Source organism: Harpia harpyja, chromosome Z (genome assembly GCF_026419915.1).
Source record: "Harpia harpyja isolate bHarHar1 chromosome Z, bHarHar1 primary haplotype, whole genome shotgun sequence".
Taxonomy (NCBI): domain Eukaryota; kingdom Metazoa; phylum Chordata; class Aves; order Accipitriformes; family Accipitridae; genus Harpia; species Harpia harpyja.
The window spans coordinates 975,648-989,490 of record NC_068969.1 but is presented as its reverse complement, the minus strand read 5'-3'; the positions used below and the strand labels follow the sequence as shown (position 1 = coordinate 989,490).

Here is a 13,843-nt window from a genome sequence, read left to right as displayed (position 1 = left end):
AGCAATTCATATGAAGAATCTGAGATGTGCATTCCCTATTGTGCAGTCTTCTAGAGGCTGACACCAGTGTCATGGTACCATAGAAACAACACATTTCCAATTACCAAAAATGTGTTAAGTTAAAATGCCTTGCAAAATGTAAACTCACACAAAAATTTTAATCATCTGAGCCAATTTCTGCTCTCAGAGTCCATCCTCTTCTACGTGTGTGGGAGCTGAATTTGGATCTGCTTATGTCTTATTAATAGAAAGAAACCTAAATATGAAAAATGAAATAAAAAAGGGAAAAGCACCTGTATGGAGACAAGGTAAAAGCATGCCAGTAATCCTATGGCTGTTTTCAAATATACACAGATCTACCCCACGTCTTCTCATGACTGGATGTTTTATTCTGTGTCAAATACCTTTTTCCTGGGTTTCAGAGGAAGTTCTATCTTACAGTCCCTTTGTCATAGTAATATTCAAACCAACTGTTGCCTTCAGTTTAGCTTCTGATTAAGTTGTATCTTTTTTTTTCTTCTTTTTTTTTTTTTTTTTTTAAATTTCCTACAAGGCACTTCAGTTTCCAGAATAAAACTCTATAAACTTGGATCCTCTGACATCAATAGTGGAACTTGTCAAATTTATCACCTATCCTCTCAGAATTAAAAACAAAACAAACAATCACTTCTATATCTATCTATCCACACTGGAGACACAGATACATCCATACATGTATAAACCTACATAGACAGGCACAAAGAACATTTTCATGTAACCACAGTCTTGACCCTAAATAGACTCCATGAAGTCCACCAGAGAATTACTATTGATTTTATCTGGGAGATGCTCAGAGGCTACTGTATTTGAGAGGAACCTAAGAGTCTAAGATTATACATGTAGATAACAAACATTAAACTGTTTGCTGTGACCCATCTAGGGACAGGACTACTCGCATTCACCCCAACATGTACTGAGTTGTACTGCTGACAAGACTTGGAGGCAGAAGATACAAGATCAATGTATTAGCCTCTCATTTTTAGTCAGTAAGATTGTAAGTATTAGCAACACACAGGGCGCATCCCTTAACATTAATGCTAGCTGCAGTCTAGGGGTAGAGATCGACACAGCAGAAGTGGCAGACTTAGTGCAGAGATCTAAGAATAAAGCATCAGATACGTCAGTTATTGACAAACTCAGTCCCGGAGTCAACCAGTCCTTCAGCACGTACTCAGCACTGATTTCAAAGAGACAGAAGTTGAAACGCAGTTCTGTAAGAAAATTTTGCACAATCTGGGCCTTTAATTACAGCATTTTTCTACTGAGTAGCACTTGTACGAGGCGTAACTCTCCCAGTGGCAATGCTTATGTCTTTGTTTAAAGCTCAGCTGTGCTCCTTCACCCCTTAAATAACTGTACAGTGGGATTTGGATAAGGATGATGAAAGTTCTCCTCACTGTGCTCAGTAAGAAGGGGCCAAATGTTGCAGATCACCATCATATTTAAGGAGAAAAATGAGTCTGCAATACAGTAATTTAACCAGGCTGGACAAGATGGAAAGCTTTGCCACTGTGGTGTCAACACACCCTATTAAAGCCCATACGGTGAGTTGGCTGTGATGATTACCACACCCTAAGACTCCTGTAAGAGGACGATCTGTGAGGGTCACAGGGTCCGTATAGGTCTACACTACCCCTTTGTTAACATAACGTACCCTTAGGTCTCTTTGGCTCGTAAATAACTGTCATTGCCATCACTTGAATTCCTAGAACTTCACTGAAACAGAGTTCAGGATGACAAAGGTTTTTAAGGAGTAAGTGGACCATCCACCTTCTGTGTGTGTTGAAATCAACGCCTGTGGAGAAAATTTGACAGCTAGTGTTTCTTAAAATCAAGCAGTTCTGATATCAGCATGCAATTAAATGTTAAAAGCAAGAGATGTGCATCATCGACACTTTTCCAGATCCACCAAGAAAACAATGATGTCTTCCTTCAGTCCTTAATTCTGGGCCTTGATGAACCACTGTGGTCATTTCTGGAGCTGATTAGAGGAGGTCTGGTCTTGATCCAGACAACTGAGATCAAAACAAAGCCAAGGGTCCACCTGCAAGATTGGAACCTTAGACGGAAAGTTCCTCAAAGCAAGCTATGCTTCAGCAAGGGTGATGCCCGTGGGCAGGTCCCTGCCAGCCCCCCGCCGGGCAGGCAACAGCCGCTTGCAGCACGGCACCGGTCCTTTCCAAACTGCATCTACTAAGGGCCCCTGATCCAATTACAAAAATGTACGGCTGGTGATTTTGTGCTTTGCCTTGTTATAAATAATAAGGTTACGTTTTCTTCATAGATCTTTTGATTTTTTTCCTTTGGGAGACTCGCAGGTGTTAATGGCATTAATTCCTATTTGCCAACCTTGTCCGTATAAATGAGGATGTTCATTAAATTAATGTTAAGCAATGAGCACTATAATTAGGACACACTTAAAATGCAGCGCGTCTAAATCAAAGACTGTCCAAGATGTTCTCTTTTTTATTAAGATATAATTCGAAGGAGGCTTAGTGTTTAGTTTAAAATGAATGGTATTTTCCAACAACCTCTTCTCACTAAGGCGATGTACAGACCAAGGAAATACACCACAGACTGGCTCTTTCCAGTTGACATTTTTTCATACACTCTGGGGTAGGAAGTCTTTAATTAGTTATTATGTTAATACTGAGTTTACTGTGTAATTTTTTGCCACTGACAGCAGTAAAGAAAGAAAGGAAAACCAAGAAACACGAAATAGTGGGCTGCATACAACTAATACAGTTGTGACTTTGGGAAGCAAAGTGTAACGTCGCAATTTTGATGAGAAGTTGACCAGGTTACAGCACTTGTAGTTCATTTTATTTTTCTAGGAACAGAGGCTCATTGAGGACACATTAGTCACACACGCCACCCTTGAGGAGGTATCAGCTAAGATAGAGGTAAGTACACCAGAGATGTTATAACTCCAAGCCAAGGGCCAATTCATTCCGAGAGCATCCTTTGTGTTGTCCCGTGGAGATACCTCAGCCATTGGTGTTTGCCATTTTAGGCCAGTCTGTCCACAGTTGCAGACTAGTTGAGTTTTAGTCTTTGAATACAAGAGGCACTCAGTGGGGCTCACCGAGTCATGCAGAAAATCCATGGCAGACTTAAGAAGCAAGTTCAGCTCTCCCAATTCCTACTGCTGAAAGACAACACTCTCATACGAACAGACCAACCACAAACAAATTTAGGCTGAAAAAACATTTCTAAATGGGGGGGAGGTGAAAGTGCCAGATGAGACTCTTTTCCCCCTTGTTATTTTATATCAGATCAAAATTCTGTTTCATCTCACTGTCATATAATTTAAAATAATTAAAGGCTTAGAGATTGACCCCGATATTTAGTCACACAATTCCAGCTGACTGCAATGTCTGTCATCTGGGTGACATCAAAGGCAACACCTCGAAGAGGTCACCTTTACCAAAGACAACATGGGGAGAACGGCTTATGCAATTTTTTGCACAGCAACATATTCCCATCTATATCCAAAATTCATCATCTTCCCATGACAACTGGGTAATCAGAGCCCGACTGTGTTCTCAGCGACACCAGGCTGCCATGTAGGACCATGCTAGTGGAAATCAAGGGACTCATCCAAATACAGCTGGGATTAAAATTTAGATCTTACTCTTTCACAGTTTCTTTCCCAAATCCGTGCCCTAGTTACGAAGTTTGTCCGTGAGTTTCTTTGCTTGACTGTTGCCCTCTCGCCCCGTCTTCTGGCAGCGCCAGCCTGGGTCGAATCCTCCACCCTCTGCCACATGCAGTACTCGCACTCAGCGCAGGACATCTGCAGAGATAACCCGTTACCGTGCCAAGGATTCACTGCTGAAAACGGGGCTCTGCCAAACGCAGCCTGTTTGGCAGAGAAGCTGCTCGGCCCTGTGTGATTACAGCTGTTCTGATTCTTGTTCTGCCCCTTCTCCTTACTGGATTTCCCAAAAGCAGATGGGAAATAAGCCAAGAGGAAAGGAACCAAAGAGGCGGTGGTAAAAAGCAGGAACAAAACAAAACCCAAGGAAAAAATTGCAAAGCTAGAGCAAACTAAAACCAAAAGGTCAAGAAGTACATTAAACAAATAACACACAAATAACGCTCCTCTCAAAATCATCCTCTTATTCAATTTATTCCTTGTGTAACTCAGCTGAAAGAAGTGGCACCAGTCCACAAAAGAATCTGGCCACACACAGTAATAAAACTTGCTTTTTTTTCCAGGCTACATGGACATAAGGAAATTGCAGGGAGCCTAGAAGTGCTCATCACGACCTGGTAGCTGGGGAAGGTTACAAAGCCCAACGCGCTGGCTGGCAGACCGCACCACTACGCAAGTGTTCAGAAGCACTGCATTGTATCTGAGCTCTGCAACAAAAGATGTTGATGAGGGCAACGAAGCTCCCCGCTTTAAGGTGTAAACTGATAGCCTGCAGGTGTGAAAAAAGAATTGGTTTGCACACGTTTTTTCTCTGTTGCTTGCTTTCTCTCTCCTGCTCCTTTCGCCAGTTGCCTTCTGTTCTTTACATACGATTTTCCATTTCATCTTCAACTGATGTGCCAGGTGCTAGCTAATGACCGCAAAACAGACACCAGCCGAGACAGTTGTCTGACTCAGTGTGACAGCATCTAAGTTCCCCTGCTACAAAATATGAAGGAGATACACCTGAACAGACCATTTTTGGCACTCCGCAGAAGAATTTGAAAGTAAATCAGCATGAGTGGGGCTGCACACCTCCTACCTCCCTTTGCACACACACTCCAGCGATACCCAGGTGCAGTGCAGCGTCCCTTCCCCAAAACTCATCTCTCCATCCTGGTGGCACTCAGCTCTGTAACCAACGCAGCATTCCCTCCACGTAGGGACCCATATAGGTCTCTTGACCCAGTAGTCGAGAGACAGATGCAATAACCTCAATAACAGCAACGTGACAGGAACCAGTAAGGAAAATCTGAACTACCTTTTAAATAAGCAAAAACGGCCTGATCCAAACTCTGTTAGATCAGTAGGAATTTTCCACTAAAGTAAATAGGTCAGTATTACCTGAAGTTTAGATAACAGGCCCATAGATCAGCAAGAGAATGAATGCCTAACGTGACGGCTCTTCATAAGTGTTCTCAGATGCAACTTTTCACATCTTTTAAAATTTATGTTAAGCAATACAGAGGAATAGAGCATGAAACCCCCACACATACTTGTACCTCTAACAGTGAAAAAAGGCTGAAATGTCTGCAAATGTATTTGTTCTCTCGGTGAGCTTCTGAGTGTTAAAGACAGAAATAGTAGTGAAATATAATCTTTATTAATCAAACCTGCATTCACAATCACTAAATCAGCTTCCAAAACCATAGCATAAGGATGGGTCTTCCCCACTTAAATTTGTCCCTTCCAGTCCCGATCAAGATCTTACAGAAGAGGCCACCAAGCACTGCGAGACCTAGGATTAAAGCAGTAAGAAACTTGATTCTCATGTGTGTCTCTGCAGCATATTTCAGTTTGTTCAGGTAAAAGAGCTTAATGCTTGCCCAGGAGCATCCCATGGGATGGAAACGTTCTCCCAGCCTGGAATCTCTGAAAGCACCGAAGTGTTTCTGTTTATTTCTGCAGGCACCAGCCACGCCTCCTGTGTCAACGCAAATAAATTTTCTTCTCAATAGGCCTAGACTACTTGTTTACACACGTGCTGGCACACACTGTTTGAATCTAGGTTTTGTCAGCTCTGCATATATGAAACCAAACCATTTTTGCCTTTGTCTCCTACACATGGACCAAGTGGTTCTTGTTGGCAGTGGTGATGCACGTACTCTTCCAGCAAACATGGAAAGAGGAGAAGAACACTATGGTAGAGAAAAATGGTCTCATCGCAACGAAATGGCCAGGTACTCTGGAGATCTGCATTAATGTGTGTAAGTCATTTTCATAAAATGACATTAAAATCTTCTATTTCGGTTCTATCTTACAGATGATAAGCACTGTTGAGGAGAGACTTTCTTCTAGTCTCAAACAACGCTTAGCACAACATACCTCAACCTCAGGTGAGGACTAGATGCAAGACTGCAAAAAGTAAATACTACACATATTTGTAGGGTCTCATAAAGCTCCATTTCAGTACAGCTTCCTGATTTCTGAACTACAATCAGCAGAAACCATGGACCTTTGCAATGCAAGACTTTAAACTGTATCCTGCTTGCACGTTGAGTTTGAGCAGAAACAACTCAGCTCCCAAGAATGATAGAGCAGAAAGGAGCACAGAAGTCACTCGAGAAAATATTTTTGAGAGAGTAAATATGCTTGAGGTAGAGCATTTGGCCCTGGAATCTGAAGAGCGTTTCCGTTGTGTATGGAGAAGGAGAGGCTTGGCCTCTTTCAAGGACAGGACATTTCATGCAGTGGCAGACATTTCAAATGACAGTCAACCCCTTCTGCTTTGTCCTAAGGAAAGCAGCAGCTTCACACTCTTTAATGAAGTACATAGCTTTGGTGGTTGTTACCAGTTTACCACACGGACTAGCCTGATGTTCATCTTACAGGCATGATGCCTTCAAACCTGTCATCCTCACAGGATACTCCGAATATAAGGCTCTTGTCAGCGGAATAACACCTCACACTAAGTTTCTTGATGGCTGAGATCTAAAAAACAAATGGGGTAAATATTGAAGTTTTCCCACTGAAGTCACTGAGAACTTTACATAAGTAAAGCTGAGTACTGGTCCTAGGGCTCTGGATTCAAACTCTTTGTCATTTGAGTGGCAATAAATCAAAAAGTAGACTTGCATAAAATTGTCCTTACCCTTCTTCCCTCTGGCTTGCAGCTCGCTACCAGGCTACACAGCCAACTCTCCAGAGAGCTACAAATCCCCTGTCTATCTCCACACACACTTCAAAACTTCTACATGAAATTAGGTGCTGGGTTGATCAATACAAGTCATTATTTATCAGCTGCAAATAATCAAGTGATGAAGTGCGTTCTCTAATAGATCCTGAGAGTCAAGTGAACAGTAAACAAAAAAAAATAGCAATGTACTCATTTTCACGTACATGTTGGAAACCATAGGCTAAATTCTGCCCAGTGCAGAAGGGGGTAGGAAAGGGAATTGTCTTGAGGAAAAAAATACATCCTTGCTTTAGTGTATGATCAACAAAATTCCATGATATTAGTGTCTCAGCACTTCTTCTTCCTTACTCAACGTGTCACCTCTGCTATTTACCACTGCTCCATAAAAAGCAGCCCATATGAAAGTTACTGTCAAAATAGTCTTGTATTACAGCCACGTAACAAAACCAGCATAAACTCTTCACAAAGCAGCACTGCGATTTAGCCTTCATTTGTTTTCATTAATAGCACACCTTCTGCGTGAGTACAGGTCAAAACTGCTTTAGAAAAGTGTCTCTTATTAGCAAGTGCCTTTTGTTTCTCAGCAAAAACAAACCAGTGTTGTTGTATAAATGAAATATTACATATCTTGGAAAAAAGGAAATCAATCAAACAGAAATAAATGAAGTTTCTAGATCACAGCAATCTAAAGTTACTGCACAGTCAAAATCTCTGCCAGCATCACACTGCTAAGTGGCCTACCTAGAACCCCTGCATGCCAGCAACAAATATATTTTCCAAAGCTGAAAGTCAGAACCTGAAAAATCAGCAATATCACACTGTTTGGCTTCTTGAGACCCCACAGACCAAGGTCACAGTCTCAAGGTTTAATGTAACACATCACACATCCACAATGGACGAGGAGGATGGACACTTCCAGCTATCTAGCCACGACGTATGCAAGACCCCACAGACTTCCACAGCTGACTCCAGTGGAAGACCGATCTGAGCGAGACCTGGAATTCACCAGCCCACCACGGCAGCAGACAGCATTGGGAACGATGCTTGATTTCACCCTCAGGCTTTCTTCACTGTCCCAAGGATTCGAAGATGAAAAGCATCTCTACCAGGGATGCCACCTCACCAGTCACCGAGTAGGCGGGCCACCTTCCTGGGAGAGCCCCGAGGCTGCCCTCAAGGACATGAGGCAGAAGGGACACCAAAAGCTGGGCTAAAAGCAAGAACCAAGGAGCAGGAGCTGGGTTCAGCTGAGCCGGCTGAACTAATTCACTTGCCCTGTAATGCAGCACTGCAACATAAACCAATTTAAGTACCACCTTGTAAAACGTATTCTTTAATTCATGACCTCTATGACTCTAGGAATTAACTTTTAAAAATAAGTACATACACATCAGGAAATAAACCATTATGTAAAAACCTTACAAATCAACCGCAGTCTTGCTATGACCCTGTCATTTTGTTTCTCCTTCCAACAGGAACGTTACCGCAAACAATACTGCAACTGTGCCCTGTCCCCACAGTAAGACCAGCCGTGCAATAGCCACGGCTTGCTGAAATATCTGTAACACTGGCCTATTATAAGCTCACACCTGCAATCCAGGGGATCCCTCAGTAATTTTTCATTTTGTAACTTGTCCTCCAAAAGCCATAGTACTCGGGGCAACACCGTTCCCTCTTACTGTGACCGTACAAGCACTAAAGCTGACCATGACACGGCTCAGCTGGATGAGAACAACAGGGATATCGCACAGAATGTTGGTGATGCCCATTTCACTGCTCATGCGGTTAGCAGTTACTCCTGCTTTCGGCTGACACGCTGCCAGTGTCTCAGGATAGGCAGGCATTAGATCTTAGCGGGATATGGGCAACCAGGATGGCTGGAAGGTTTCCATTAGTACTCTGCGATGCATCTCAAAGTAACTTGCTAGCTTTGGTAAACAGCAGGAAAATTTCCAGTTGATCAGCTCTGCCTAGTGATTAAGAGACCAACGTGAATTTAAAGGCAAACTCCAGACAGCTGAAAACAAAATTAGAAAAATATACATTAAGACACTTGGCCAGCCGAAACACTGAACCATAGTGCGGTGCTATTTATTTATAAAAACAATGTACCTTATGCAAGCCAAGTACGGTAGAATTATTAACAAGATCATTACTGTGTGCGAAAGCTATTTTACATTCCCGTGTTTCCAGCAGTAAGCAAGAGACTTGTGCTTAAATTGCTCAGTCCCCTCCCTTGTGTGCATCTGCACCGTCAGCCCTCTGATACGACTGGTTGAGAGCAAGTAATTTTGCAGCCTGAAGACCAAGAGAACTTAACAGAAAGTTTAGACAAGCAAATCCAATGGCTTGCAGTGAAAAACCTGTGTTCTCTCTCTTCTCTAAACGCTTGTTTCCTTTGAAAGACACATGGATCACACCTTCAGCTAATGTAAACTGGCTCAGCTGCACGAAAGTCAGCTGTAGCAATCTGCATCCATTAAAAACCGAGTCCATACCTTCTTCCTTCCCACTTGTTTAATTTCCTATCCCCAATCCCCGCCGTACGCACACAGACCCCTCCAGCATCCTTCCCCGGGCTGCAAAGGGGCCAGCCACGGCTCCTGTGCCTTGGCTTGGCAAGGAGATGCTCCCTCTGCAACGCCGACCGCTGTCTCACGCAGCCAGTCCACGTGGAGTGCCACAGTTGAACCTCTGGCTGCCTACAGAAAGCACCGTTACCAAATCTTAAATACAACTTACTTGTTCCGGATTGCAAGCCGTGGGTGTTCAAGAGGAGGAGGGAGGAAAGGACCTGCCCAGGTGGCTACAGGCATTTGTACGTACTTGCTCCCTGGGCACAGCTAAAAAATGTCCAACAAACCTTTAAGAACAACTGCCGTGCTTGTCTATGATTTTCAACACCCACATTTTCAGCAGCAGAAAGCTGTGCCTCAGGCTGATCTTTCTCACTCTCGTTTTCTTTTGGGGAATAATTTTCAGTTTCTGTGGATGGTTTAAGAGAAAACCTCCGTGCTGTTTGAATCGAGAATCACAGAAGAAACAGGGCTTTCTCCCACTCAGATAATTTTCCTGTGAACAGGTAACAAAATGGGTTGGATTTCAACCTGGATAGGCACTTACATTTACACTGGTAAAGGTGGGTTTGCAAATAATCAAGCTCTGAAGAGGGTAAATATGTTTGAATCAGATGTTTTTAAGCTTACTGAAATTAAATAATGTCTTTGCCTTTCTGTACACCAGTATGAGGGCTCATTTATACAGAGCACTGTATGAGTAATTTTACTGCTGAAGTTACACTGGTATACAATCTTCTGGATTAAACACCTACATGGGAGGTCCACCGAGTCTAAGTTTTAGTACTTCAGTTACTGAGGCTACGTAAATACTTTAACATAAAACAACTGATGACTGTCATAGCTGCTCTGCTCTCTGAAGAAACTATTCAAAAGGCTCAGAAAACACTTCTTCCTCGCCGAGACCAAAGGACTGTTTTCACAACCATTTGTCCACAAATACGATCCCAGAAAAGGGACCACTTTACTTTGCCAACCCCATTACCAAGCCAGCCACTCTTTAAACAAGCAAACAAATGCTCATTTCTCAAGCAGCCGCCGTGCACTGTAATATGCAGCGAAAACCACTATTTTAGGAAGGCAGAGTTTGCCATATTCCTTCTAACCACCCATCCACAGCATCAAGGATCTGGTCATTCTGGGTATCACATACAAAGTCATACGTACTGCAAGAGCACACTGGAGATGTGCGATATACATATATGACTAAATTACAGATAAATGCAAATGAACACGTTACAAATAAACTGAACAGCAACAAAGCCCCAGGCAACATCATTAACTTTGTACAACAATAACCACTTGTACCAAAATATACATAAATACAATTTTGAGTACTGCATGTGTTTGATTTGCTTTAATTGCGATATCCATTTATGTAACTTATTTTTAAATCTGAGGTAACTTGTAATTTGCATAGGCATTGTTATGCTACGATCTCACTAAAAATACACATCAACCTTTGGCTGGTTCTAATTTTCATTCACAGTACCACATTTTCTTTTTTTATATATATATATTTATAAACAAACAACAGTCCTAATAGTACACTGACATTACCTTTTCATGCTCTATTTTGCATGGCAAACAATCTGAGCCAACTGTAATGCTCACAGGGGAAGCTCCAACAATGAACCGATGGTATAACAAGGAGAGAAGAAGGAGAGGGAATGAATTTCAGGGAAAAATACCACTTAAGAATGACAAATTATTAACAGAACCCCCCAAACCATTCTTGACTATTTCTGTTGCTGAGTTGTATAACCTGCTCTTGTATCTTCACTTCATTAGCTTTCAGCACTTCAAGTACATTTTTCAAAAGATTAACACCATTTCAAATCATCTACTTACAGCTTTATCACGTTTTATTCCTATTTCAAGATGGTAAATTGGCTTTATATGCATACGTGTACATCTGTGCTGCGCTCTGAATGTCTTTCCTGTGCAGTTCTCTGCAACTCTGGCTGACTCACCTCAACAATAATTAACCAGTATGACAATATGTGATCCTTCTGCCCACACAATGCTCTGCATTGTCTCATTGCTGAAGATAGCCATCATGGAGATGGTACATCTTCTCCTTTGATACAGCAGATAGCAAATATGTCTCAGAATGATGGATAACGTACGTGACAGAGGGGAAAAAAGCAAACCTGCATGTTTAGAAAGAAAAACACAGTAGTAATATTTGCACTACCCAGAGGCAGAAACCACATAGGTTTCCTAGGATCAGGCATTCAGACTAATCATTGGGCTGGTATAAAATGAAGTAGTGTCCTTTATGTCCATGGACTCATAACAATTTTCTTCACCTGGTAATTCAACCCTGAATGTACACACTTCACAGGCTAACTGATACCACTGGTCTCCCTCCTGGTCTGCAAAGGGATCAATTTCACTTTTACAAGCTGTATGACATAATAGGTTGATGATAATGGATCAGTCAACAGGGCTTGATCCTGGGGTCCCTTTTCTCCCTCTTGACTTCAGCAGAACCTCTATTTACTGAAACAGATCCCAAGGCACCACAGCTGAGCGGATTCCTTCTGTGTACTGCATTGTTTGGGGTTTATTGTTGTTCATCAGCAATTCTAGAGCACATACCTACACACCATATCAACAGACATTGCAGTAAGTTGTTCATTACAGATTTCACAACAGCATCTCATCCAAAGACATCATGCCTTGCAAAAACCAGTAGCCCATTAGGCACTGTAGCAGCGCAAGCTCTCAGGGATTTCATAAGCAATTCCCAGAAAATGAATTCACTATAAATTAACATTACATTTTACAAAACTGTTCTTTTAAGCCCTATTTTGGGATGAAGTCTTAGAGCCTGACTCAGCGAACACACAGCGTTACTCTCATGACACGGTGGTGAACTGGAGCTTACTCATGTGAGAAACACGGCTTGACTGCAGATGTGACTGCAGTGATGGGGATTTCGATTTCCCAAGGAGGGAAGAGAGGTTCACGCTCATTTTAACCTAGGAAGATGTGATGGGATTTACAAAACTGTTTAGCATGCAATGGTCTAACCAAAAGCCAGAAGGAATTGCTGGTCTTATAGCTGTTCATATGGAAGCAGAGTGATACTGAACACTTGTGAAAGCCACACATATCTTGTAAAGCTGAAGTTTAAACAAACTTCCAGCGTAACACACAAATAATCTGTAAAATAAGTTTGCCTAAACTGAAATGTAAGCTAAACCAAGGAAACAGCAGGAAGCAGATAGGGGTTTTCAAGGTTCTGGGCAAGACACCTGACAGACTCAAACCTCCTCTGAACGCATGGAAGAAAGAATTCATAAACTCACTAAGTATCAGAAATTGATTTGACCAGGCATTTTAAATGGAACCATGTTCCCAGCTCCTTTTCTGGGAAACATGTGGCATCCTGCCCGGGATGGCAAACACGGCCCCGGGCAGCAGCAGACCTGCCTAGCAGCCAAGACCACCACTCCCAGCACTGGCTGCTACCAGCACTTCCCTAGTTAGACCTTTAACATTTCCCTATTTAAAAAAAAACAAACTCCACCAACTTTAATTCAGCCGAAATGGGCAAACAAAATAGTATCTCAATGAAGCTCTAAGCAACTCTTAAAATAGAAACTTCCCACTCCTCATTTCCCAGTGTGCCAATTTACTCCTATGTCTTTTTTTTTTTTTAATCTCTTTGTTTGCTACCTTTTTGACATTGCTGCAAAAGCCTGTCTTGGCCACCCAGAACAGATACAATCTTGTAATACTTTCCGTAGTCTGAGTGGAAAGCAAAAGACAAGCTTCGAAAGTGGCTATTAGGTTGCATTCTTGGGCCATAAGGGTCTTATTCTGGCAGTCAAACTAGATGCATTTAAGACGATGCTTTTATTCTCTCTCCTTATCAAGTTTTTTATGTGGGTTTGTGTCATTTCAAAGCACAAAACATTTAGAAGTTTAAAAAGTAAATCTGAAATCAAATATAAGCAGTAACATTCAAAGTAACCTGTCTAAAACTGATTTCCTTAAGTTTCATATGATGTCATTACTGCTGAATAACAACAGTGACATTAATTTGTTTCCAACAGGAAACGCGTGTCGCAGTCTCCTGTAAATTTTAGTCTATTTTCAAATTACTCCAAATGTGTTAGGAACTGCTAACTTCACGTTTTTGCAACTAATTTGGTCCAAACTGACATGGGAACCACGAAATATTTCTTAATAACACATTGTTTTGAACTGCAGAGGAGCAGTAACAGGACCTAAAATACACAGCAACATTCAGTGTCATTAGTAACAGAAAGTGCTCTCCAGATTGCACATTGTTATGGGTGTAATGTTACGCTGTCGTAAATTGCTGTTTGCTTCAGCTGATTCAGACGTCTGCAAATCGACAAACACTTACTGCACACAATT

At 41.9% G+C, this 13,843-nt stretch overlaps 1 protein-coding gene across 3 annotated transcripts in view; it reads right to left on the bottom strand.

The window, feature by feature from the left end:
* The window catches only part of PHF2 (PHD finger protein 2), an 86,688-nt gene that overhangs the window by 56,292 nt on the left and 16,553 nt on the right, over window positions 1–13,843 (bottom strand). The window contains exon 1 of one of the 3 annotated variants that reach the window (XM_052776521.1): window positions 11,009–11,031. The exons of the other annotated variants lie outside the window; for them this stretch is intronic. Coding sequence (XP_052632481.1) covers window positions 11,009–11,016 — 8 coding nt within the window. The 5' untranslated portion in view covers window positions 11,017–11,031. Of the gene's footprint in view, window positions 1–11,008; window positions 11,032–13,843 lie in introns of those variants that run through there. 3 annotated transcript variants of the gene reach the window in all.